We start from the raw sequence: 27,755 nt of genomic DNA, 5'->3' as shown, positions 1-27,755 counted from the left end.
GCTGGCTCCCATTTCCCGTGTTTTGCAGAAAATACTTTTCCGGCAGAGAATTCACTGTTCCTGGGGAAACTGTAAACACACAGAAAATGTGTTGGGACCAGTGCTGAACGTGTTCGTTGACACTGTATGAACTTCGGTAACGCCTTCGAGCGTTCCAGCACTTGCCTTGTCTCAAATGACTTCTGAAGTATACTTTATGGCAAAGACGACACTGAAAGGCTTTCTCAGAAAAACTGGACTAAGGACTGTTTTTAGAAAGACCACACAAAGCTTGGCAGATAGAGCAAAGTTATTTCTGCAGGGTTTATTTTCTGCACAGTTTGTTTTTGTTTAGAATAAGTGCAAGGCACATGCTGCTCAGTTGGGCTCGTCTGTTGACACAGCCGATACCACAGCCAGCTCAGGCTGTCCTCCACGCTGAAAAATGGCAGCAGGGACTGGGAGGGTGCAGGGCGCCATATCTCAGCGTGCTTGCTTTGCACTTAATTCTTCCCTGAGCGTCCACCCGGGACCACCATTGGGTACTAACAGGCAGCTGAAAGGATGTGGGGTCGGATCTGCTGGGGCCTTTTGGGATCCTTAAATTACATTCTGAGCAACGAATCGGGGTGCACATCATTTGCAAAGGAACCACTCCCTGTGGCTGGTGTTAAGCGCCCGGTGAGATCTGGCGGCCCAGGTTAATCTATATGGTGTTTTAAGGACTTACCCAAACTTCATTTCTGTGTGATCGCCCTAGGATATTTAGGATGTAAAGTAAGTAGAGTGAGGACTAATAGCCTTAATAATCCATTAGGGGGACGGGGAAAAAGAAAATAAAAAATCTAATGAGGGCCATAAGTTTTACTTACTTTGTCAGTGAAATGAGAGTCAGTGAGGATATCCTGAAGGAAACAGTGTCATGAGCTGGCAGGGTCAGATTGATAGATTTTTTTCCAATGACCAGTTTATATCTCAAGTGCTGTTTCTGTCTCGATAAACGTGTGTTACGGCTCAGCCAGGGTATGCTAAGTGCCTTTGCAAGCAAACGCCTGAGGATAATACTGGATATTCACTGGAATGATGTTGCATTAAATGCTAAAATTTGCCAAAAGTTTCAGTAGCTTTTAACTTCCAAAGTTATCTAGAAAAAAAAAAAAAGGAAATATTTAGGGCTGTGATAAGAATAAAGTCTGAGCATCTGTGATGACAAGTGTCCCAGGGCAGCTGGGGAGCGTGTGAAGGGACTGCCTGAAGGAATTTGTTTACTGACCATTGCCTAGCGAGGGGAAGCAGAGGGGCCACCATGACGTGACAGACGTGTGAAGAGTGGACGGGGCCAGACAGATGGCAGAGCCCTGTGCGTATTCTGGGTGACATCCGATGGCCTGAGATGAATTCAGAAGTAAAAGGTGGTTCACTGACTTGGACTCAGTCCCAAAGAAGAATTTGACTGGCTGTTTTAATTAAAGCACAAAGCCCACGGAAGCTAAAAATTACCAAAACTCTGTTGATTACAGTCAGCAATTAGATACCTTCTGGAAAGCAAAATACTGGTTCCTAAATCTCCTAAATGCCTAAACATTCGTAACAGTCACTGGCATCCATTTCTTCTTGTTCTCTTGGACTGGAGTTTCCACCAGGAGGTGTCTTTTGCTTTCGATACCAAGTGATCCTTACAAATATCGTTCTGGGTAGTCCGAATGTCTTGCTGGGAGCTGAAGCTCCACAACTCAATCTCCTTCCAATGGTAGCAGGTACTGCAGCTGCCGATGTGGAGGGGAGAGAGGGAGTCATAGGGCATAAGCCCCTCTCCACAGAGGCCGACAGCACTTTGGGATCTTCTGAATTTTGAGACCAGCAGTAAATTTATCAATGTGCAATTTTCTATAATACCTGTAAAAACTGGAAAGTCATTCTGGGGTTAATAAGTACATGCAAGTTTTGGGGGGGGGGGGGAAGGGACACAACAAAAAAACCTCAACAGAGCAAGGTTTCATTCCTGCCTTTTGATTTGTAGCATTTCATATGTTTAAAATAATGTACTCAACAAAAAGGGATAGAGAGTTATAATTGAAGAAAGAAAAAGAAAGCTCAGAGTAGCCTTGATAGGTTGAATTCCAGGCTTCCAGGGCTGTGAAATTAACTTCTTGTTTAATTTTGCCTGTTCTAACAGTTTCTGTTTAAGGGTACTCGGCCAGGAGCCATCATTCCTATTTGTTGAAAGGAGCTCCCTTGCAGGAGTAGGGTTATGACCAGAGCCCCCAGCTTCCAATGGATGTACTCTGCCATGGGGCATGGATATGTATCATTTTAAGTGTACTTTCTGCTTGAAGGGAAGCGACAGGAAGCTGGGTGCATTACACTTGAATGAAAAATCCTTTGGCAGACATCTCTGGACTTAGGGGTTTTGATACCTAATAAATGTGACAGTGCAACAGGTTATACTTAAAGATCAAATGGCAAACATAGATTTCAGGATTAAATGTACAACTACTTTCCATTCCCCTAAAGTGTGCGTGAGATGTTTTAGTGATTACAATTATCTAACCTGGGGCTATTTTGATAAACCCTTGAAAAACCCCATTCTCAGGCTCAGTCTGCCTGTACACACACACACACATCCACGGTTGCTACCAGCCACCTGCCAGGCAGGAATGATGTACAGGACTGCGAGCCCGGGTAAACTGAAGCTGGTAAATGTTGATCTTTGAAGTGGCTGTCTGCCGGATGCGATTTTGCAGAGCTCCAGGAAATATTAGCCATGGTCCTGGTGGTTGTGATGTTCAACATAGATGTGTTCCTTGGCTGCAGGTTTTGTGGTTGCAGATGCTAAATCTTCACCATTGCATGTTCCTGGTCCAGGATGAAGCTTGCTGGGGCACAAGATGAGTCACTGCGGCTGCTTTCTCGCTTAGAGTGGATTACTCGAGAGTGGCCATAAGTAAACACAGCAGCAGCTTAGGGGCTGCCGCGGCAGCATCCAGTGATAAACAAGTTATGAGGCAGAGACCTCCAACAGCTTTTGGAAGCTGGTGGTGTGGCTAGGCTGATTCCCTCAGGTGACCTTCCACCAGGTTACTGCTAGCACCTGTCGGGATCTGATTAGCTCACCTGTAAGCGCTTCCTGTAGCCAGCTATGTCAGGACATGGATATAAATATGTGCCTTGTCTCTTAGCAGTTCTGTTTGTATTTTGCGACATAAGATCTCTGATGATCAAGCTCTCCGTGAGCTTGCCAGTCATCCTAGCGGTCCTGATACAAAAAAAGAGCATAAAACCAGCAAGCCTATGGAAAGCAGGAAACTGAACTCACAGGAGTTCAACTTCTGAAGCCAGTGAAACCGAATAAACACTTCAATATTTTAAAACCCAATAATATTTCAGTCTATGTAGGACCTAGGACCCAGGTGAGTATCAGAGTAAATGTAATTTATATAGGCCAAGCACGTTTATAAATCTCCTTGGAGGGACAAGGCTAGTGGGCAAAGGTTACACTTTATTAGTTGATCTGAGGTAGCTGGGAGAGACAGACAAGCGTTTAAGCAGATGAGCTGTTTTTTGGGGTAATGCAGTAGGCCAAGTGATTTGGCAGACGCAGAGATAGAGCAGATCCATGCAGTAGAAAAGTTTTGCTTTTACAGTCTTTCCCTGCACGCGTCCCTGTGGTTTGCAGATGCACTCCGTAAAGCTACCGGTTGAGGGCTTTTTCTTTCCCCACCGGCAGCGCTGCAGTCCAGGAACCCCCTGCACACTGTGACCTTCCCTTGGGCACATGGGACAAGTTCCTGCTCAGCCTGGCTCTGAGGCTCACTTGTCCTCTCCCTCCTGGGACATTGCTCGCTGCGACCAGAGTCTTCCCGCTTCCCTGGCTGAGTGCAGGTTTGCTTCAGACAGTGAGCGCCATGGGCTTTTAGTTTAACGGAAGTTCCTCAAATAAGAAGTCTTTGCTTTTGAAGCACAAAAGCATCATCTTCCAGATTAATGGAGATCCTCACATGCGGTGACGGAATCAGGGTTGGTGGGGTTGGATCATCTCTCTCTTCTCTCTCTCAAACTCTTACTCCCCGTGGCTGTGCTTGTCACTCTGATTCAAGAAGTGTAGCCCCAGAAACCCCCTCTCTTAAAACACAAGAAGTCTCCTGTCTCATGATTTGGCTCACCAACTTCCTCATGTTGGTTCCCCTGTGGGGTGCGGGCCACAGTTTGGTCTGGGTTGTCATTCTGATGGATTTTTCATCAAAAAAATGCCAGTGACTGCGAATGGGTAGGTTTGCCTTGGGCAGGCCGAGACTTGCTCAGCATTTAATACAAAGCAGAGCTCATAATACACTGCTGGCGTACTACACCACATCACACCACGTGCATCTGCATAACTAAATGAAAGGAGGCAATGAACAAAGTAAACAGACAACATAACGCAAGGGAATACTATGGCAGTGAAATTTCATATTCTTTTGCCAAAAGAAGGCAGCCCTGTTGTGCACGCTGCTGGGACGAGCAGTTGTGCTGGAAAAGCTATCACGGTGCTTTCCCCCATGTGTGTGATCCTGGTGGAAACATGATTTAGTGAAGGGATGGAGCTAGTAATGAACAAGAGTAGCACCGCGAACAAATAGATGCCAGCTGATTCCTTCTTTATCTGTCTTTTATCTTTAATATTCCCCATGCACTGGGAACAATGGAAACTGATTTAGGGTACCAAGTTATTTCCAATTCAGAAATTCACAGCAGAGAATCTTGTGTCTCCAAATCTTACCTACGTCCTGTTTAAGTATACCAGCTAACAGAAATCATGCAGATGGCTTTTTTGAAAGAGCTGTTGCGAAGAAAACCAGAGATACCAGAGAAGAGCCTGGCAGCCTTTGTGTCAGCAGATAAAAAGCTGTAAAAATTATGTCATGAAGAGCATGAAAAGGGGAACCAAGTGGTCTGAACAGCAGCTCACTGGAACTGATGGGTTGGTTGGAACAAGCAGAAAGAAAACTTTGAAAAGCGTGTGAACGTCTGTCAGGTCATTGTGAAAGAAATGCTGTTTTTTGGAACAAACAGAAGATCTGGTGTGATCAGTGCATGACATAAGTGCATTTTCAGGGAGAGAGCAAGGAGAGAAGCCGCCTGTTGCCAAAAAGCTTATACAAGCTCAAGCATCCCCCAGAGCGGTGGAGCAACTCCGACTAAATCAGAAACTGAGAAGGGCAGCGCGAGCTGTGCCATTGGCAGCCTGCTGGTAGCTGTGACCAGGTGCCGCAGTCACAGAGTGTTTCAGGGCTAATTGCATTACTTTCATGGTTTTTGCTAACAGCTGTATTTCTGAACTTTTTGAGGGAGCGAAGGGCAGGGCAGGAGGTGGGGCTGGTAGTTAATCCAAGCCCCCCGCTGGGAAAGGAGCCTTTGAAGATTCATCCCGCTGGCGTTGGGGAACATGAGCTCTGCGGACGGGTCTGGTGGCTGCAGCAAACAAAGGGTCAGATGATGAGTGTCAGTCCTTGGAAGGAGACTCGGTTTGTAAAGTAAGGTGAGCTGGAGAGAAAGCTCCAGCCGGAGGAAGGTGCGTGACTGCCTGCTTGAACCACCTGTGTGCTCATCGCCCGAGGCTGGGCTTTTCTGCAAAATGCTTTTCTTTCCAGTAGATAACACTCAGCTTTGCGAAAGTTGCCTGGAAACCCCATTTTTTGCTCCCTGAAGGCACTGAGCAGCACAGGGTCAGATTAGCGGGGTCCTCAGGTGCCCTCCCTGCCTGGGCAGTGAGGGGTGTCTGGCAGCTGGGGACCAGCCAGGCAGGACCAGGGGCTTTTGCTGCAGAAAGGTGGCAGCTTTAGGTGTGAGGTGCCCCTGTAGATACAAGAGGAGGAAAAGCCTCGACAGTAGCAGTGCACGTCAGTCGCTGCAGACAGCAAACACAGACCACCTCCTGCTTCTCCATCCCTCAGCTATTTTCACAGAGCTGCTTTTAAGAAACCACAGAGGAGACAAGAAGGTTTAAAAACCAAGAAGTTTTTTCCTATGATGACAACGCTAATTGGTCCCAGCGTGTACCATGCAGTTCTTCCAGTGTGAATCTAACAGCTTACCAGAAGTGAGGCCATCTGCAGCTTGATGGGAATGAAAATACCATTTATGCCTGGTGGGATCAAGTAGCTTTAATCATGGCACCACCCTGGATGTTTTGGGACTGAGCCTCTACCTTCCTTCACATGGGTCAGGCTTTGCATAATGTTGTGGGCCCAGCTGAAATATTTATGCAGGCTTTTGTGTGCTTGATTGGCTTGGGGATTTCTTTAATTTTACTTTCTTCATGGAATTGTAGGGCAAAACCTTTCCATCCAATTGAACAGTCACTTGCTAATGCAATTTTTCGCTTTCCCAAGACACTGCCTTAAAAAATGTCAAAAAAACCCACCTCACCCTCCAACTCTTCCGTCCAAAAAGCCTCACGAAAATGCATGGTGACTGTTCTTGATTAGAGGAAGAATTGTCTTCAGAAAACCTTAACTTTTCATAGACAGGACGTATATAACGTAGATGCACTCAATTCTGCTGTTCGAGACAAATTGTCAGCAAAAAATGACCGCTTTAGTTGCAAAGTTTGCTTTCAGTTTACTGAAAAGGAATTGAATGAAAAAAGTGAAGTGTTGAAGCTAAAGCTTTCCTATTTGGTGCCACAAGCCTTCTACTAGGCTCACCCAGAATCTCATATAAAGTAGCTGGTAGAATTTCTGTGTTCTTAAATGCTGAACCTTCATCTAAACCTCATCTGTACCCAGGGGTAGCCTCCATGTGCAGACTTCATTAGCAAAATGATGTCTCTCTGGCTGTATCATTAATATTTTTAACTAATGTTTGCTGGAGATGTAAGAAGGCTTAATAGGTCCTAAAAAATGAACTTCTTTACTGGCTTTTTTTTTTTGTGGCAGTAGAATATTTAAAAAAAAAGGTGTCCCAAAATCCAGACACTGAGATTCCAGAGACGGTATCAGTAAATCAGTTTTTTGTCCTAAGAAACCCTGGTAATATTTTTTTCCTGTTTCTGTATGGGAAGTACAGAGAAAGTCCAAATGTGACTGGCAGCTTTAAGACATTTCTTGCAAATTTTCTGTATAAATGAGTGCCTAATCAAGTGAAAATTGTGAAACTTTTTTTGCTTCATATTTCCTTAATACTGTTTCTCTTGGAGCTCACTGCTCATATGCAGTTTTTCTTGTAAAGCTCCACTGTTGCTGAACTAAGCGAACAGCTGTGTCAGATATAAACCCCACGAAGGGTCTAATATGTCTGTGGTTACCCTTCCAGATTTTTATGGAGGAAATATATCATTAAGAAGCTAACTGCTAATTTTAGTTATCCCAGTTGGTTTTTTTCATTTTGTCAATGGAATTTGGTTTAGTTTATTAGCCAGTGTCTGGCATTATGTCTTGTTTGTGTTATTCACAGAGAAAGCAATCACTGTCGTTTCTGCACTGTTTTGGGGAAAAAGTAGTATGGCTAGTCTCAATCCCCCTCCCCCTAAGCCATAGATATAATCGCTGCTCACTGATGTATTGATGCCTATTTGTTAAGTAAATTTAAAAAAAAAAAAAATTAAATACAGATTTGGAAAACTTGGATGAATGACTCATAGAGTTAATGTATCACCAGCTGTAATTGAAAGAGACTCTGTACAGAACTGCTTATTAGAGCAGCAAGATGAGAGACAGGCCTACGGAGGGATTTTAAAGGTCTCGTCTTGTGAGTCTTACCACTGCAATGCATAACTGCGTTGAGGGGGGATAGGTTTCAAACACTGGGTCCCAGTCCCCCCTGGGCTGAATATTTTGGGCAGGGAGGAATGTAAAATGAGCACATGCTTGGTCCTGTACAGTTTGATTCAGCTGTCAAGGAGAAGACAGTGAAGTTACACAGTAAAGTAAACATCGTTACAGGAATGCGGGTAAAAAGTGTGTTACTCGCCAGCCTGAGCAGCGAGTGAGTGGTGAGGGAAACACATCTGAGAATCCCCTTTCTCCCATCTCTTCTCCCGGATGTCGGTGTTTGCCTTCACCAGGGAATTCCTCGCTGTCAGCAATCAAAGGAAGTTAGCGATGCCTGGCTTTTGTTGTCTGTGAAGAGGCTTGTATGGTGTCTTCGCCATGCCATTCCCTAAAAATGGAAAGAAAGTGCAGCTTTCCGGTATTTGCACAGCCCCTTGTATTGCGTAGAGCTGCATCTGCTCCCTGAGCAAGTAATTGCCCGAAATTGTATGCTTGTGTTTCCGTGTCAGGCTTTTCCTAGCATTCTGTGGCTACCTCTCTTGCTTTCACGGAATCACGGAATCTTCAGAGTTGGAAGGGACCTCTAGAGATCATCTAGTCCAACTCCCCTGCTAGAGCAGGAGTGCCTAAAGCACATCCCTCAGGGCTGCATCCAGGTGGGTCTTGAAATTCTCCAGAGAAGGGGACTCCACAACCTCCCTGGGCAGCCTGTTCCAGTGCTCTGTCACCCTCGCTGTAAAGAAGTTTTTCAGTGTATTTGAACGGAACTTCCTATGTTCTAGCTTGTGCCCATTGCCCCTTGTCCTGTCGCTGGGAACCATTGAAAAGAGCCTGGCTCCGTCCTCCTTAAACCCACCCTTTAGATACTTGTAAACATTAATCAGGTCCCCCCTCAACCTTCTCTTCTCCAGGCTAAAGAGTCCCAGCTCTTTCAGCCTTTCCTCATAAGGGAGGTGCTCCAGTCCCATAATCATCTTGGTTGCCTTTCCTGTGATTTTGAAGTGCAGCCCTCTCTTGATAACTCCTAAAAGACTGCTGTAAATTAAGTGCTGTGGGCATTTGGAGGAGGAGGACTTTGAGGGAAAAAATTGTGTGGCATGCTGCAAAACGAAGCTGCATGTTAGATTTTTTTAATGAGAGACTTCGGGCTACAGCGCTGTGCATTCATCAAATTCTCCATAGACTGCTAAATATCCTTCTGTTACTCCCACAAACAAGTGTGGAAAGTTGTCTGCTTCTTTACTTCAAGGAACCCCCTCTTCGCATTGATTTGCCCTCACAATTGCTCTGTGTCAGTCCTCGAGGTCTGCATTGTGAGACCTTCCTTTCTGCAGCAATGGCACATGTCGTTGCTGTTGCTGAAATACAGTTCAGTATAAAGGCCATTTAGTCAATGCCAGCATTCATTTGGAAGAAATTTAACATTAGCATATTCTGTGCTGGATACTGCAAAGTGCCAGGCTCCCTGATCCTGATTAGCGAATCACACACATAGAGCTCTCTGTCAGTGCTCCCATTGATTTCGGTGGAGCCAATCACACATTTCAACTCCCAGAAGATGCTAAAATGATTAGCTGGTTGGGGGGTGAGAGCACTCTGTTTCTGGAGACTTAATAAATAGGTCAAATTACTCTTTTTTTAAAAATAAACCAAAAAAACCCCCAACCTGATTAAAAAAGAGAGTTCCTGATCTTTGGTCCCGTATCAGTGGGGAATCAGACCAAGGGAGAGCAAGTGTACAGCAAACAGAGAACGCAGAGTCAAGTTTATAGTAACATAATCATTCCGGCTGGAAAGTCTAGGGGGTTTTCTTTCTCTTTCAAATCACTATTTTTGTAGAAGAACCTCAGTCTACTTATAATTAAGTCTTAAAGCCAGGCAGCTATTTAAGCCTCATAGTTGGTAATTTGAGGTCTTCATGTGAATGTGTTTTCCTATGTCGACACTAATTTATTTCTGGAAAAAAAAGAAAGAATATTATAAGAAGGCTCTCTTTCCTATGGGGTTTCTCATGAAGTGCAGACAAAAATAGGGCTGAAATCTAAACTGAAATTGCCAGGCATGAATTCCAAATTGTAGGTTTCTTTGCAAGCAAAATGATCCAAATTCAGACAAGCCTCAAAACACAGATTCTTCGTCTGAACTGGATATTGCCACTTATATCAATTACAAACAAATGTGTGAGAAGCATTCGACTTCTGGTAGAGCCTCGGTGACTTCCCTCTATCCTCCATGACTGTGAAAAAACATGCATACCTTGGACTAGCACATGCCAGCAAATAAATGCTGTGCATGCTAACTCTTGTGAACTAGCTAAATATCTGCATGCAAGTGGATGTTTTATGCACTCCTGTTTTACATAGTGGCAGATTAACTATTTGGCAGGCATGTTAGGTGCCTATTTTTAAATATTTATTCCTGTATTTATTTTTCTTTCACATGCTGCTGCAGTAACAAGTTACTTGTACTTAACCAGTGATTTTGTATATTCCTCCAAGAGACTAAAACCAGACACAGTAGATATAAAGAGAAATCATGGTAAGAGGCAAAAAAAAATTCCATTCCCTAAAAAGGGAAAGAAAATGCAGCTTTTCTGTATTTACATAGCCCCTTATACTGCTTAGGGCTGCATCTACACCCCAAGTAAGTAGCAGTCATTTATCATGCATCTGTTAGACAAAAATGTACAGTACAAATGGGTTGCTGCGCACAGCGTCTGCAGGTGAGAAAGGGAGCAGATGCAGAGGGATGCTGTAACACACGCTGCCCAGGACTCAGGTGTTGTCACGGCTGGCATCTTCCTGAGTCCAGAGTCCTGAGTCCAGAGGACTTCGGGAACCAGATCTGTACCTGCTCTTTGCCTTAGGGGGGCAGTGACTGTCCGTGCAGATGATTTTTTTTCACATCGGAGAGAATACTTTTGAAAAGGCAATGGGGGAACTCCTAGGAAGCCACCTCAGGGTGGCTTGGTAGAGTTGGAGGGCTCAGGCAGGGTTTGGGAGGGGAGGGTGAGCCTCAAAGGCAAACAAGATATTTAACATCAGTCCGACTGCTAACATGTCCAAGTTAAGCAAGTGCTTAAATATGCGTGGAAACCAAGACAACCTCTGTGGTCAAGTGAAATGACATGGAAAAAGAAGAAATCTATGCTCTCAGGGCTCTAAAGAGGATAGGTGTGATATGCTGCTGGGTGAAGGACTGACTTGACACAGTCCTTGACAGCTCTTACGGCTCTTGCTTGCAGCCTGGCTGCTGTGAATTAGTGTCAAGAATGGGATTTGTCTCATATATGTGGCCATTAGATTAGGAGAGTCATTTTCCAGATCATCTATGGCATAATGTTTCAGACGTGGATATCCTAGCTTGTTTTGTTGTTTGGTTGGTTTTTTTATTATTTTCTTTCTCCCTGTTTCAGTTGTTCCTGGTATTGCATTCCAGGTTTCTGTGACTCCTGTGTCCCATTTTACTCTCCTGATTTGGTTTTGATGTGTTAGTAAAGTCTCCAGGACCAAGCTTTTGTTTCACTGTGGTTTATTTACTGTTGCCTCCCTTTTCTGCATGTTGTTTCTTAAGCATTTTTTGGCCTCCTTGTGCATTCTTAGCTTGTCATTGCATCCTTTCCTCTGTTTTTACAGAGAAGGTTATGTTTTAGGCCCTGCTGCTAAAATATCCATCCAAAGAGTAATTTTGAAATAATCCCATTGAGACTGCTTATGTATTTAAATGTGGGTTTACATTTAGCATTTTTTTGAATCAGCAGATTTGTACACGTTAGTTTTACTACTTAAGAGTGTCTTTCTAGTTTTCTTTGAAACCAGGAAGTCTTTAGAAGTTTTTGGCAGCAATTTTTTTTGGTATTGTTTTAAAACCTGAATTATAAAAAATAAGTTTAAAAGTTTTCATCTGTAAAACAACTAAATATTCCTGCAGCATATTCCTGCCTGTGTAAATTACCTTGTCAATCAAATCGTCTGTCTACACCTATCAGTTCCGGAGGGCAACACTTCCTTATTAATCTGCTTTACACTGATATAACATCTGTCTCTGAAGTTTTCCAATAATTTTAAAACTGTGATTAAAAATTCTGTGAGACGTGTGAGGTGATGTTTGTGTGGGTACAGTGGGATATCAAAAGGTTAAATGACTTGCTTAACAATTGAGTGGCGGTCTCAGTCTCCTGACCGAGCCCCAGAACAACCATTCCGTTGAAAATAAGTACTTTTGTCCAGGGATGCGAAATCAAAGCCTCTGACATTGATTATTCTGATGCTTGTCTGTTCCCAGGACATTACATTTCTGTAGATACATCTTACGAGGGTGAGAAAGCAGTGCTGTCCAGCCCTGAGCTGTACTCTGAGGAGTGGAGCTGTGTCAGACTGATTTACCAGATCGCGACGACTTCAGAGGCTTCGCCTGATCCCGCCAGGCTCAACCTGTACCTGAGGCATGAAGGAGAGAGCTTTGATCGTTTGCTGTGGTCAGCCAAGGAGCCCTCAGATAGCTGGCTCATAGCTAGCTTAGATTTAATGAACAGCACGAAGAAGTACAAGGTAAGCCCCATTTTAGAAGATGCCCCAGGCTTTCTGGTGCACGTGTTGGGGTGTATGGGCTGCTTTTCCATTCACTTCTGTTCTTGGGTCCTATTCTTGGCTTTCATCTCTAGGGATGGCAGCATGTGAATTGGTTGACCCCTCTGTCCCTAAAATCAGTGAGCCGGGCTGGCTTGAGCCAGGCAGTCGGCACTCTTCCCAGCAGACACATGGGAAAGCGCGGCCGATGAGCCCTGCAGCTCAGTGGTGCCTCACCGCGTGGCAGCCCTGTGGAGCTGCTGGCGTCCTCTGCCAGACACGGGACCTCCCGGGTCGTGGGTCTGCAGCTGCGCTCACTCGTTCCTGTCCTCTGGGCCCTTCTGGGAGGAGTCAGAAGCTGAGAGGAGATGATTCCTACCCAAAACCCGTCACATTGCATCTCTCGCAGTAACGTCCTGTATAGCCACAGCTGGGGCATCTGGAGTCCCATACTTTTATATGAAGTGTGGGATTTTTTGGCTTTGTCTCATTGTCCTTCTGCCCTCGAGGAGGGGCATTGACTCCATCTTTAATGCATACTGCAAAGGTCTTCCAGCAAAATCACCTCTCCTGACTGTAAGGATGATGACTCCCCTGCATATATTTAATTTTTTCTCCTGTTTAGCCTGTTTAAATGTCCAGGACGATAATGGAAATACTGAAACCCTAAAATTTACAGTTTGGTTTGTATTGCGCAGATTGTACTGGAAGGTGAAATGGGACAAGATAAATCTGCCAGTATAGCAGTTTTTGAAATTAAAATAACTCCTGGATATTGTATTGGTAAGTACTGTCTGCTCAGTTCCCATATTCTCTGCATAGAAAAAAAAGCATTATTTGCAGTTTTGAAACTGAATTAAAGGTCTGGGTTTAGAAAAAAGGCAATGGCTTTTTCTTTCTTGAAATGTAGACTGACATATTTGATATAGATATTTTTTGAGCTAAGATTGCACACACTAATATGTGTTTTTATTCACCCATCTCTGTGATGTATATAGATATTTCACATACAATAATTCATTCTGAAACTATTTATTGTTCAAGCAGGAACAAGTGTTGTATTATCACAAAACTAGACTGCTGCAAATATTCGACGTAGCAGCTGTGACATTATTTCTGCTGTCTGCCTGCTCGTGCCTCCTTACAGCGGCATTTTGCTGTCTGCGGAGTCAGAACTCTGTTGATATTTACACTTAACTGCTACTTCCTTATGGCATTTGCCAAAAACTGCTGATGAAGTTCAAAAATTTCAGTGGCTAGGAGGCTGGGAGACCTTTGCATTTCTGGGGAGCTCTGGTGGAGTCCAACCGAATTGTCACAATTCTTTGTCTCTGTGAAGGAAACAAAGCAGTCTCATTACGGCTATGAAACACTAGTCCTGGTTTGCTTCTAGCCATCCCTGATTTACAAGTGGAAGTTCTGCTCTGACTAATTCATACTATGAAGTGGTATATTTTAAATCTATCTTATTTGGTTCTAAATTACAGCAGTCCTATATTGCCAAATAATGAAAAGATAGATCGGGCTGAACAGGATGGAAACGAGAATTTTATCAAAAATTGATCAAAAATTGTGGCTATGTTTCCTTCCATGTATTATATGCTGTTAAGTGTTTCATAAATATAGGTGTTATCTGCACTGCCATATGTAAAATGAGGCCAGTGGTTAGCAACAGCCACTCTTCCAGTTTTTGTAATGAAAATGTGTGCACTGAGCTGGTGATCTCTGCAATTGCAGAATGTGACTTTGAAGAAAATCATCTTTGTGGCTTTGTGAACCGCTGGAACCCCAATGTCAACTGGTTTGTTGGTGGAGGGAACATTCGCAATTCTCAGTCTGTCCTGCCCAAGGACCACACACTTAACAGTGAACTGGGTAAGCAGTAAATGTAAAACAGAAGTAAAAGGGAAAATCTGAGTCTGTGATCCATGTATGCCTCTTATACTGCAAATTGTTATGTGAATTCTTTCTTTTCTCCTGGCAATGGGTGCGGTAAGAATGACTTACGTGAAAAAAAGGTATTAGAAAAAGACAGGGAGAATTTGCAGAAGTTCACACAGTTTCCTGTAAGCTTTATAATAAGGTTGCTATGCCCTTTGCTCAGCTTCTAAATTACTCAAAATGAGGATAAAATATTGTACAGGGAGGGGGAAAATTAATCTTTCTGTGGATTCTACAAGTATAGGCCACAATTAGTTTTACAATCTTGTACCGCTGCTCTGTACATCTGGCAGGGGTTTTCTTTCCAGTGGCTATTGGGAATGTTGAGTAGGAAAGCTAAAGGATTGAAACGCATTTGGAGACTCTCAGGTTAAATTACACAGTTTAGGAGTTTTGTCTCTTTCTGTCAAATAGGGTGCTGTTAATACAGTCTGTTGGAGTAAGGACTCCAAGGATTTTCAGCACTTGCCCTGTATGAAATACTCGTCCTGGCCACCTTGTTGGGAGGAGAATGTTTCACATAGTCACAGAGAAGGGCTGGGTGCTATCTTAGCCTTTGGTGTGGTGTTGCATGAAGTACCGCGGCAGGTGAGGGTCAGGAGATCTGGCTGCTGCAGGACGCTGCACGTCTCAGACAACGTGACACTTGCGACAGCGCAAGGAATCGCATCACGAAAAGCGGGGTTGGTCCTCCATCCTTAACTCACACCGCTGTGCCTTTTTATTTATTTCACAATTGTGTGAGTTGAGTACAGAGTGTCACCCCACGGCACCTAAGTGCTGGTAAAATTTTGATGGAAGTTTAACTCATCACAACTTCGAGAGCAGAGAGAGGCTCTACCTATTAAGTAAAGTACTGTATGTGATAGGAAATGCCACCAACTGGGAGGGATCTGTTTTCTCGTAGCCACAGTGTTTCTTTCTCACACCAAACCTCTCTGCTGATCATCGACTGAGAAGACCCCAAGAAGCCAAAAGTCATAGAAGGGCCTTCTTTTTGCAAGAATTGTTCTATGAACGTACATCAGCCAGGGAGAGCATAATTAAGCTATGAAATGCGGTAAAACTGCAGAGCAGAAACGAAGCCCAGAACTTCTCAGGCAAGAACTGCTGAAGCGTCACCAGTCCCCTGGCAGTGGGCAGGCTGGAGGAGACCCATAGCCAAGCGAGCCCTTTCCCCTCCTTCCACTGGAGTGAAGTGAGAAGTGGCATCTCCAGGTTTGAGAACACTATTAGTTAATTAATGTAGCGGTGTAGATACAAACCTAATGGCACAGCGTGCAGCATCCATGCTAAAGTACCCTGTCAGTTTGGCACTTCATTCTCCTCTAAGTTTCCTACTTGTGAAGAACCATTTTTCCGTTCATCAGCTGATACTGTTTGATGCTGTGTTTCTGAGAGCGTAGAAGAAGAAAAACTACAGATGCACAGCCTATCTGTGCACATGGATGCGTCCTGTTTAAATCGAGATTGCTCTCCCTATATCAAAGTCTGAGAAGCTGTACCCTTTGAAAATCCCGCAGTTTGTATTGGCTGTTGAGGGGGAGGGAGTCTACTCATCTGTAATGCATTTTTCTGTTTATTAACTTCTCCCAAAAGTCTTTTTTACAGATTAAAAAAAAAAAAATACCCAACAGTTTATTCAGTGAAGATAAAACACTTAGAAACCGTATCCTAGTAGACTGAGCAGAATTATATAAGCAGTGAAATGTGCAGAATAAAGGTTATTTGCCAACTTATTTGATACATTAAATGAACTGCTGAGTAAAACATGTGAGGAAACCCATGGCTTATAGTCTTGTTCATTTACTTGGGTTGCCTCAGTGAAAGTTGTACTTGGAAAAAGACTAAATACTGAGTTGTTGGGGGGCAGGGAATTTACTCAGTTGTAGCACATTTTTCCATTTATGAATGGCTCCCAAAATTCAGAGTTTATTACTTTCTTTAATATAAAGGTCTTGAATAAAGACTTAAGAAAGAGCTGAGACTGACTGTTTTGCCAGTGGTATCTTAGCTAAATAACTATGGGTTGCTTCGTTTAGTTTAATCTTAGGAATTACTAAAATTTCCTAGGAATCAACCATCGTTGTCCAGGCTCTAGAGATAACATGCCTAGTCCCTGCCTATCTCCTGATACTTCTTATAAGTCGTGTCTTTTAAAGAGTTTCTTTTGTACTTCTAGGTCACTACATGTATGTGGACTCTGTTTACGTCAAACATTTTCAGGAAGTGGCCCAGCTAATCTCACCAAAAACCATGGCCCCAATGTCTGGCTGCTTATCTTTTTATTATCAACTCAAGCAGGAGAGTAGCATTGTTTTTACCGTTTACTTGAGAGACACGAGTGGCTTTTATGAGGAGATCTGGAAAACAGACAGCGCACTGAGTGCGGACTGGGCGCTAGCAGAAGTTGACTTCGATGCACCGCACCCCATGGAGGTAAAGCAATCGTTCCTGTACCGTCCACCTACCACTTCCAGGTTGCATCAGACATCAGTGCCAACTCAGGCCAAGTCAGGAACATGGCAGTGGGCATCCAGTACCTGATTGATGGTTTTAAAGATGCTGGTGATCTGTTGTTTCCTTTGTCCGCTGCATAAGGGTCAAGGAGGAATCACTCGCCTCCTTGATTTTCAGCAAAGATGAAGTAAGGTGGTGAAGTGCTTGAACAGAATACCTTGGGAGGGTGTAGAATCCTACTAATGTGCCGTCTTTCAGCTCCTACTAAATAATGTCAGTGTTCTCTCAGTCCCATATTTCTGTGACTCGATGATCCATTTTTGAGGATGCTGAGTATCATAAAATAATGCATGTCTCCCACTGCAGAAGAAAAATTTAAAAAAAATATTTGAGCTCTATTCTCTGCCTTATACAATCTTGCAATTCAGTCTTTCTGTGCTTTGACGAGATAGAGTCCAAACTTGGGTCCTAATAGTACAGTAGTCCTCAGCTGTGAAAGCCAGCTTTCTATGGTTACTATAATTAATTTAAAGAGCATCAGGAAGAAATTGAATTTTTTATTCCCCAGTGTTTACTGAAAGAAACCCCAAACCTTACAAGATTGTAACAAATTTTTTTTTTATATATATATATATATGTACGTATAAAAAATATACACACACACATATATGTATAAAAATGTGTGTGGATATATATATATGGTATATATACGTATATACATTATATCTTTATATGTAAAACATATATTCTGAAATGTCACATGTGAATACCTTAGAAGACTAGAAAAAACCAGTTTATATGTATTATATGTATGCATATATACTTATATGTATACAAATATATATTTATACATATAGATGTAACTTTTTATATATATACACATATATTCTCTCCCTATATTTACACTTCTAATACTTGGATTACAAATAAATCAGATTTCATTCTACTTCCTTTAACTCCACATAAGTTATTTGTTAATTCACTGTAAACCTGCAGATTTTCAGAAATTATTAGGGGTAAAGCTAATTTTCATCAGGTGATGTTACATAGTCCTTTTATACTCTGTAAAGTCAGTGACCAAGTCATCCCTTTGAATTGCCAGACCTCAAATGGTACGGGAAAGGAGATTAGGTCTGATAAGGTTTCATAATACTGAATGGTAAGTGAATTACTCATTCAATAAATATAAAGTAACATGGAAGGGGAAAAACAGTCCTAGCACTATAGATGGAAATTATTGATCACTTAGAGCTTGACATTACTGTGGTTAGTTTTGTGGAAATATCTTCTCAGTTCTTAGTGACATTCATGAAACCATTCAGAATGTTCGAAAATATCTATACTGGAATAGACAGTAAAACAGAGGATGTCATACCACTGGACGAATGCGCAGGGTACCCCAGTGTTCCACAGATTATGCAACACCGACCCTCTCAGTTAAAAAAGAGTATCCTGGAACTACAAGAGGGACATGGGAAAAATCAAAAGTATGGAGAAGTCACGTTAATGAAATAAGAGTTTTCAGCCTGTAAAAAGGATGACTGAAGTAGAATATGGTAGAGGTTCATAAAAATCATGAATGACACAGAAAAGATTAACTGTTCCCTTTTTTTCGTAATTTACATTGCTGTTCCAAATTCTTAATTACCAGGTAACAGTTGTAAAATAAACCAAGGGAAGGATTTTTTTCTACATCACATAACTGTAAAACTCACTTCCACGGCATAATATGGATTCTGATCAGTTAAAAAAAACTGATTAGACAAATCAATGGGAAAGAAAGAATCCAGCGGGAATGCAATGTGAGGCAATTGCATATAATTTCCTCAATTGCTTCAAAAGGGTCTTCCTCTTTATTTCATCCGGCTAGAGGAGATCCCTCAGGATTCTTTCACAGCTCTCCTAGTTTGGCGCCAATCCCAAGGCAAGACATCACAGGCATTGCTTGCGCTGAACAGGATCTCACTCTGGAAGCATTTGTCCTTATATCCTTGTTTTGTCCCTGGGGTTGCCTTGTGGTTCAGGCCTGTTCTTAAAGTTTTCCTGTAACTCAGAGCTTTGATACTTAAGAGAAATTTTAAGAGACTTCCTCAAGAGTTATGAATTGTCCTCCATTCCCTTGAGACTGGCTAAGTACGAACATTGTTTGATTTTTGTGGTAAACAAAACACAGTGATAGCTTTTCTGGTTCTTATCTTAACTAAATCTTTTAAAGGAAATCTTCCCTGCCAGCTGATGCCAAGGCATGGGTTTCAGTGGCTGAAGTTGTTTAGAGAGAACAGAAAAACTTGGTATCATAACCGCAGAGTAATCCACAGTTTGTTTTTAGCTCTTGATCCAGATAGATTCTAGATGCAGTAATAATTAGGCACTTTGGAGTTATACTCAATACAAACTGATAACGCTGAATACTGCCTTTGGTATAATGACAGTAGCCTTACTCTGTCTTTAAAACTGATAATTCATAAGATGGCAAAAAAGCTATGTTCCCCTTGATTTTTCCTTGACCTTGAGTGGGGAAAGATCTGGTGCCAGCATCAGGCTCTGATTTATAGCCTGTAAGTGATAAAATTTAATTTGTCCCAACACCTGCAGTGCTGCCTGAGATACCCTGGCATCTGCCTGGGACATCCGATCAGGATCCTGTAATATGAGGATGTGTACCAAAACTATTGTTGTTTATACGGTAGATGAATAACAAACAATTATCATTTCCAGGTGATATTTGAAGTTGCTTTCAATAGCGCCAAGGGAGGTTATGTTGCCCTTGATGACATTTCTTTCTCTCCAGTTTACTGCAGCAATCAGACAGGTATGAGTTCTTATTGCTATCTGCCTTCCTTGTTTCCCCCCTTTGCTTTTGCCCCTCTGAACTGTGTGTCAGTGTTTGCAGTATTTGGTAGAGATGTGCAGATGCTGTCTTCTCAACTGACCAGGGCCATTGGGCACCTCTTCCTCCTGGTGACAAAACATCAGATAAACACTGATGCCATTCATTTGGTCCAGAAACCAGTCCTTAATGCTTTCTCTCCAAAGACCTTGCCTCAGGGATCTGTATCTGGAGCACTGGACTGACTCCTGGTTTTGCATCTCCCCGGATTTTGAACAAGTTACCACTTGCAGTCCTCTCACAGAAAGAGAGGGGGATTTCCCCAGGTGTGATGGTATGAGGAACAGAATGTCCTGGCCTTTTCATTATTGCCGACGTAAGGAATATCTTCTTCCATGCCACATGCCCTGAGGTGTTCTTCAGAGGCAAAATGGGAGCCTTGCCTTCCTGTTTTCACTCTTCGGGGAGGCATTATTTGTCTCAGAGAGTGGCAAGTCTGTCAGCAACTTAGTAGGTTTTCACAGCAGCAGAAGTCAGCTGGATCCACGTGACCTCTGCTGTAGAGGCACTTGGGATGAAGGACTTTGTTATTTGTGAATGCAGCCTCTTAAGTAGCTGTGTGCTGGTTACTGGTTGCTTGGGTTTTACTGTAGCACTAAGCAATAGTCAAAAGTAGATTAGTGGTTCCCCACTGATCCCACCCATTGTTTCAGTCACAAGGTTGAATTTTTGGCTGAAGTTTTGAAGTGATGAAGGAGAAAGATTTTTTGCCCTTTCTTATCTGCTTGGAGTCTCTGCTAGCTTTACCTGCAGTGCTCGAGTATCAGTAGAATCATGGAATAGTTTCGGTTGGAAGGGAACTTTAAAGGTCAATAGGAGGTAGATTCCAGATATGTTATTAATCCGTGACTCTTGGCTGAGTAAATCTAGTTGCTTCCTTAACTTCTTGATGCCTGTTCTGTTTTTGCTTTGTTTTGCGACAAAAATCCTGAGTTACGTCTGCAATATGCCATGGATTGGAGCTGTGTGCTCATCTGTGTTTTCCGTTTTAATTTTCAGATGGCTTATATGTGTTGAGGAATGGGATAAATTTTATAGCATTTTCTGCAGAGAAAGACACATGGGAAGTGTTTAGATCTGTCTTATTTGAGGCTGAAGAGACCACAGGCATCTCTCCTATACCAAAATTTTGCGTCTCCTGAAGCAGATGGCCTGTGTCCTTGCCCTTGTCACGAAGCCCCTCTTAGGCTCTGTGCAGAAGGGTTGTACGTGTTGCCGTAGAGTGATGCTCACAGGGTTGTGACTCCTGACATAGCCAAAAATTGCATGATGGCTTTGGGTTGTGCCCCTCCTTCGCCCAGCATCTGGTACAAGTGACTGAGGAGGCTTTTAAAGAAGTAGAAATGTGTTACTTAAAGCACCCATTCACCCGGGGTGTTTTTTTCAGACTAAAGCAAATCCTGACCCGTGAATTCCACCTTGCAGGTCAAGAAGGAACCATCAGCAGGGCTGGGGAGCTTAGCTTAGCTTTTAGTTGCCTTCACTATAAATGGTGCAGCTGTCTTTGCTGCAGTGCTCAGGTAAGTGAGGTGTAGCTCCGGAGATCATCAGCCATGAGGTGGTACGTGAACCAAAAGCTATTTGACATAGGTATTCACGGCACGCGTATGCACACACATTATGCATGACTACAGAAGGGTTTTAAAAAGGTGCTCTTTGAAAGACTATTAAATGTTGACGTTAGAAAGTTATCCCCTTGGAAACTGAAATAAAAATACAACACTCACGCACACACAGGTGCATGCTCACAATCAATTTGTCCAAATCTTTTTTAAATGAAGGAGGAGGATGAAAACAAATGGTTGTCGGAATGTCCTTGTGGATTATGTCCTGAAGGAGGAATCTTCTCTTAGTATCTGTAGCTTATTTATATTTTATAGGGGCTCTGAAGGAGGAAACCTCCCAGCTCCAGCAAAAATATAAGAAAATAACACCCACTTGTGATAGAAAATCGATAGTTTGATATCATGAGGGTGGCAGAGCACTGGCACAGGCTGCCCAGAGAGGTGGTGGAGTCTCCGTCTCTGGAGTCATTCAAAACCCGCCTGGACGCGTTCCTGGGCAGCCTGCTCTAGGTGACCCTGCTCTGGCAGGGGGGTTGGACTAGATGATCTCCAGAGGTCCCTTCCAACCCTATGATTCTATGATTCTATGATTGTGACTTTGCACTATACATGTGTAACAACCTTGCACATTCTTATCTTCTGTAATGCAAAGAAAGATGAAACAGAGTCTCCATTGGCATCCTTGCACTTCAAGTACCTATGCTCATTATAGTGTGCTCTTCCTAACAGAACACACGCCTCTATCTTGTAGGAACTCCTTTCAATCCTGCCGAGGCAGGCTGCAACTTTGAGGAAGATCTGTGTAATTTTTACCAGGATCACAAAGACGGCCCAGGATGGAGCAGAGTGAAAGTGAAGCGTAACGTGTATAGAGCAGGAGATCACACTACTGGGTTTGGTGAGTCAAAACTCCCTTTCACTAGAAGAGTCAAACTGGATATAAAGGTTAATATCCTTGTTGACTCCGCTAAATAATGTCATTGGCACACTGGGTAGATTGCCTCACTGCGACTCCCTGCCATTAAAAAACAGAATACACCTCTCTTTCCTAGCTGGGACTCTGGCTGTGCCTCCCCACATGTAAAGAGGGAAGGTCACCTATTGAATAGTCACGCAGGGCCGTAAATCAGAGTATCTTCATTATACTCATCCATAGTCACTGAAGGGAGGATTCTGCAAAAATATACAAGCAAATATTATAGTAGCTTAATGCATTGCTTTTAATATAGAGGAATGGTGGGCTCTTAGCTCTTCCAGGCTTAGGATATTTGGCATTTTTAAGGGAAAACTGTGAAGTGTGGCGTAGTGAAGCCACGTAGTGGAAGGCCTGCTAAAAAGTTCTGAAACTCACACATCTCTTTGTGTAGAGTACTCATGGTTCATAATCATATGTGCGAAAGTCTCACCTCATTATACTTGCTGCAGGGAATAACAGGCCTTGTGCCTATTCTTTGGTCTTGGAGCAGTACCCTTGAAACAGACAGGTTTCCAGTAAGGCCGGCAGGCCAGAAAATCTTTCAGTGTAAAACTGAAAAGTGCTTATTTCTGGTAACTCAGACATGTGCCAGTTTAGCATGAGGTAGCTGGGATGCTTTTAGAAAAATTCTTATTTCCTTTCAAACAGAGTGTGATAATCTGTTTCCTGCCTGTAGAAACTGTTTTTATAACCAAAGTCTGATGCAATAATGGAAGCTGCTTTAATAGCAAATCAGCTGTGCTAATCGCATATTAGAAATACTCAATAATTGTGCTGTCTTGCAGGTTATTACTTGTTGGCGAACACAAAGTTTACATCACAGCCTGAGTACATTGGACGTCTGTATGGCCCGACCCTGCCAGGAAACTTGCAGTTTTGCCTGCGCTTTTATTATGCCTTATATGGGTTTTTCAAAATGAGTGGTACTCTTGCTGTTTATATCTTTGAGGAGAATCATGTCGTTCAAGAGAAAATCTGGTCCGTATTGGACTCTCCAAAGGGAGTTTGGACTCAGGCTGAAATCTCCTTCAAAAAGCCTATGCCTTGCAAGGTAAGAGCCAGCTCTTCAAATCTGCCAAATTCTGGATGGAGATTTTCCTTGCCTGCTCCTCCCAGGGTTCTTCGTTATCCGGGGATTAATCCTAAGTGAGCTATACCTACAAAGCAAAATTGAGTTCCCCAGGCAGTACCGTGGGGAGTAGAGTATTTCTTTGCAGCCTGGCTCCCGTGGGAGCCCCGGTAAAAGAACTTCGTACCAGGAATGGGGCAGTGTTGCCCTGGTGTCCTCAGCTGTAGTTGCAGTATTTGTGGAGATTTCACCTGAGAGGCTCTAACGAGAGCCAGTTGTGTCTTGGTTTCTCAGCAGGCTCCACGTTCGCTCATTTTTGTTTGATTGTTTGTTTGTTTCCACTGGGATTCTCATCACCGTACGTAATTACAGATTTTAATTAATGTAAAAAGTCAGTACTGGTAAGTTCAGGTCAAAATGGGGAGCTGATCCTACTTTCGTAAACTCAACCAATGGGTTAAAATATGAAACCAGAAGTCAGTGTAATTTAGCGCAATGGACTCGAAGTATTTGCAATGTCTGGTTGGAGAGGTCACTTTGTCATCTCAGCGAGTTCATAAGAGTAACATAATATTTCACATCACCTCCTGAGTAAGTCCTCAAGCTGCTGTTATTTCTCACCTCCACTCTTTTTACAAAGACTGACTTCTACACAAATTTGTGTAGGCGCTGCTTCTGCAGTTACTCTGATTTCTGTAGTGGGTTTCCACTATTTGTGAGTCATATAAGGAGGACCAGATGGATTGCTACATTATGACACTTGAGATAAATCCAGCTTTTTTTCAGAGTGTGGTAGTACTGTCAACATGTGAATAAAAGCTTGTCTTGTAACTCAGGTATTTCTGAATTATAGACAAATATATTAAGCATTTTCCCCACTACAAAGTAATTTTTGAAACTGCAGTAGCTATTGAGTTTAACTTTTCTTGGGGGGAAGAAAAAAAAAAAATGTTTTTCTTTGAAGTGAATACACTGTAAAAGAAAAAGTTCACCAAAAAAAATATTGCCTAGCTGTGTTAAAAGGGGAATTTACGGTGAAAATTTTGGTCCTAATTGTTGGCTAGTGTTTCCTCTCAGATATCTGGTACCTTAAAAAATTGGTGGAATTAGTATGAACATTTTAAATGCATAAAATACAAGAATTCAACTGATACAGAAAAAAGTATTTTTCTCTTCTTTCTAAATCACAAAAAGTTATTGGTTAAGAAGGCAAGCTTCTAACATGCTTTTGCTGTCTCCTGTTTATGTGTTTCCTTATTACTGCTAAAAAGGTTCAGTAGCTTGTGTAGCGTAATACACTGTGTGAGTAGTGATGACAGCTGAGCATGACTGTTAAAAGTGGTTTATAGCCTTGGAGGTGGCAGTTTTTTTAGCATCTGACATTTACATGGAAAATCTTTTCCAGTACGAATTTAAGAAGAACTATTTTTATGTTTTCCTAGAAATTAATATATCTAAAACACTTGTGAAGAAGCTTGCCTGGGATGGAAAGCTTTTTGTGAATTGTAGCTTTCATGTCTGTAGTTACCCGTCTGTCTGTAGGCAGTAACAGATGGGGACAGCAGCACAAAGGGGTCTGAAGAAGTCAAGGGAACATCCTTGCTGCTTACGAGCCCAAGGGCTTGCAGGAGGGAAGAAACCCCATGCTCTGTAGCAGGAGGGTTTGTTGTCCTCTGGCAATCCTCAAACACCTGCAGTGAGGGAAAGCTGCCTTTCCCACAGAAAGAAGTTGCAAAATGTTTCTGTTGAGAAGGCATTCCTCAAATATCACATAAAAGTGAGATTTATTGGGCTTCAAAGAACTCCGCATGTGTTTGGAATATCATAATTCAGACATCCTTTAGCCAAATAACAATATATTTGGGCAGGGGTGCGAAGTTCTACCTTGCCTTGGTTTAAACCTATTCTCTCACACTTTTTTCCTAGATTGGAAGATTAGATTAGGTTTAGAATAGGGATTAAGTTGCAGTTTTACATAATGTGCTGAACTTTGTATAAAATTTTTATGGTTTTCCTGATGACTGTGTATGTATATACACCATCAGTTTATAAAGTTTTCCTTAGACAAATAGCACGTGGAAGACAATGGGTGAAGTTCTGAAGCACATCAATATGGAAAAGAATATCAACATATGTTTACAGACGAGAAGGCAGCATACAAAAGACAAATGATGCCAAAGTTTTAGGCATGTGTCTGTTTGCCATAAAGCAACAGTGAAAAACTGTTGTAGTTACAGGTTGGCTGCTTGTGATATTCACAAACAAGCTTGAACAAAGTTGCACAGTGAACCTGATTCTGGCTTTTCCTTGCAATCTCATGCCCAACTCTTCAACCTTAATACTGTATAAAGTCCTTGCATTTTTTATTTAGTTTGTTTCTTCTTTTCCAAGCCAACAGAAGGAAATGAAGGAGCACTGTGTGGCATTGTATCAACACTTAGGTTAGTTATCTGTAAAAATGTGTGTGCCTGGGACCTAGTGAAATAGCTGACGAGGAACACTCATTTCAGTGGCCATTTTCAATGTGGGCTAGCAGTGGCGGTGCATCAGAGCACGTTTTCCCTGACAGCAAGGAGTGGTGGGAGCCAGCAAGTCAGGGCTCTGGAGGGAGAGACACTATAGAGAAACTTGGGAGAAATGAACTCACTGAAGCTTGACCTCTCTTGTCCTGTTTCCTCCAACCTGTTCTTGCATCTCTTGCCTCCTCACTGATGCACCTTTGTAGCATCTATCCTGCCCTGTAGGCAGCAAACCCCGATTCCCCATCTTACTCCTGGCTCCTCAGTTCTGGACACTCCAGTTCTTTTCCCTTTCATCCTGTCTATGTCCCAGTCTGTTTGCCCTGTTTGTTCCAGTTCTTACAAATTTTAGCTTTTCAAAAACTAATGACTTGACAGAAAGCACAGTTCTGGCACAAAGACCAAACCCTGACACATTTCTTGCTCCTTCTCCAAAGTCTAGGAGTGCCCAAGCTTTTCAAAGAATTTTTTAAATAGGGGCAAAATAAAACCTTTTTTCCTAGCCTTGTTCTTGGAAATGATGGAACTGTTTTGGCTTAAATCTTCCAAAACAAGCCTGAAGCAAGGACCCAGCATGGAAAGTCTGAGCTGAAATCATTGCGTTTTGGCAATGTTATAAGCAAGTGAAAAACAGTCTTTAAATGGAGTGAGGTGGTCTCAAAATAAGATAGGGCTCCCACCTTTCCTCTAATAGAGATGTGGTGGCCGCTGTGCCTATCGTGTTGTTTTCTGAGATGCATCGTGTGTAGAGTTGGATGATAAGAAGTTGTAGGCGTGCACAGTAGTTTGGCTGATTGAGTTCTTGGCTACTGGGTGTGACTTGTAGATTGGGTGAGTGCCTGTGGAAGCAGTAGATAGTCTCCTGGAATTTCCTTAATGGCCAGTAAAGTTAGCGAGGCAGTCATTTACACTGCTTTGGCCAGGGAGTCCTGAAGGTCATAACGATTTTGCAGCCAGAAAACAATTGTTTTAAAATACGTGATTACCTATGCCCTTCATCTTTCTGCTACTATGAGTACTACTCACAGGGCTTTGAAAACGATATAAAATCCATCTGATATGTTTTAATTTTGGTAACATATCTGTTTGCATCAGGAAAATAAAAAGCCTCAGATGTTCATCTCTTGGTTTGTGTGATGGTTTTTGCAAGTTCTTTTTGAGTTAGCTAACTGCATTCTGGCACAGATTGTTGGCTTGAGTTCTGTGAGGAGGAAATGTGAAGCTGGCCAACAGGCTTTAATATGACACTTTGAAAAGGTTAGGTGGGTATGATCCAGCTAAGCAAGTTATAAATGTTTATACATATATATGTGTGTGTGTGTATATGTGTACATACTGCATGCAAATAGATACGCTATATAATGCTAGCAAGAAGGCAGGAAATGTAAAATCCTGATTTCTCAATTTGTACTTGAGGCATTGTCACTTTTAGTTAGTGTTAAGTACCTATGATCCTACACACATACGGTGTTGTTCTTATACTGTGTAGTGCCCAGGGAATAAAAGTGAAAAGGAAGAAATAATAAAATAAAAATTGCTAACATTTATTAAAATAAATGAAACCCTTCATGCTTTGTCGTATAAGCCTCTTAAAAGGCAGCATAAAAATCCGAGTCTGAAATATGTTGATTCTTGTGATCTGATTGAATGTAGTGAAAGTCATCTTCCAGGACAATACTTGGCAGGAAAATGTCAGAGCTAACTGAAAGAAAAACTCACATATGTCATATATAACCTGGAAATGCTCACATGCACCGTGAAACAAGAATCTGCATTTTAATATTGTGCATGTTTGTGTGTAAAAACCACCATGGAAAGATATTTCTTTTATACAACTTCACAACAAAGTCCAAATGCCTAGATGAAAATGAAGGTTTGAGAGCAACTGGGTCTTCTTACATCAGTTCTGTTCATTTCTGCTAGATTTGGTTCACCATTCTGAAGCTCAGGTTTTCAAAAGTAAACATGTTTAACCATTCATGCAAGTTTTTCCAATGTTACCTAGTGCTTAAATACCTCCCACAGAGTTCAAAAACA

General features: G+C 42.4%; 1 protein-coding gene across 2 annotated transcripts in view; it reads left to right on the top strand.

Moving 5' to 3' along the window:
* Positions 1–27,755, top strand: part of MAMDC2 (MAM domain containing 2) — a 64,972-nt gene that overhangs the window by 22,451 nt on the left and 14,766 nt on the right. For both annotated transcript variants that reach the window (XM_054186787.1, XM_054186788.1), the window contains exons 3-9: positions 12,015–12,280; positions 12,997–13,081; positions 14,036–14,173; positions 16,422–16,678; positions 19,418–19,511; positions 21,906–22,052; positions 22,916–23,181. In XM_054186787.1, coding sequence (XP_054042762.1) covers positions 12,015–12,280; positions 12,997–13,081; positions 14,036–14,173; positions 16,422–16,678; positions 19,418–19,511; positions 21,906–22,052; positions 22,916–23,181 — 1,253 coding nt within the window. The remainder of the gene's footprint in view (positions 1–12,014; positions 12,281–12,996; positions 13,082–14,035; positions 14,174–16,421; positions 16,679–19,417; positions 19,512–21,905; positions 22,053–22,915; positions 23,182–27,755) is intronic.

Source organism: Rissa tridactyla, chromosome Z (genome assembly GCF_028500815.1).
Source record: "Rissa tridactyla isolate bRisTri1 chromosome Z, bRisTri1.patW.cur.20221130, whole genome shotgun sequence".
Classification (NCBI taxonomy): Eukaryota; Metazoa; Chordata; class Aves; order Charadriiformes; family Laridae; genus Rissa; species Rissa tridactyla.
This window is presented reverse-complemented; position numbering and strand designations above follow the sequence as displayed.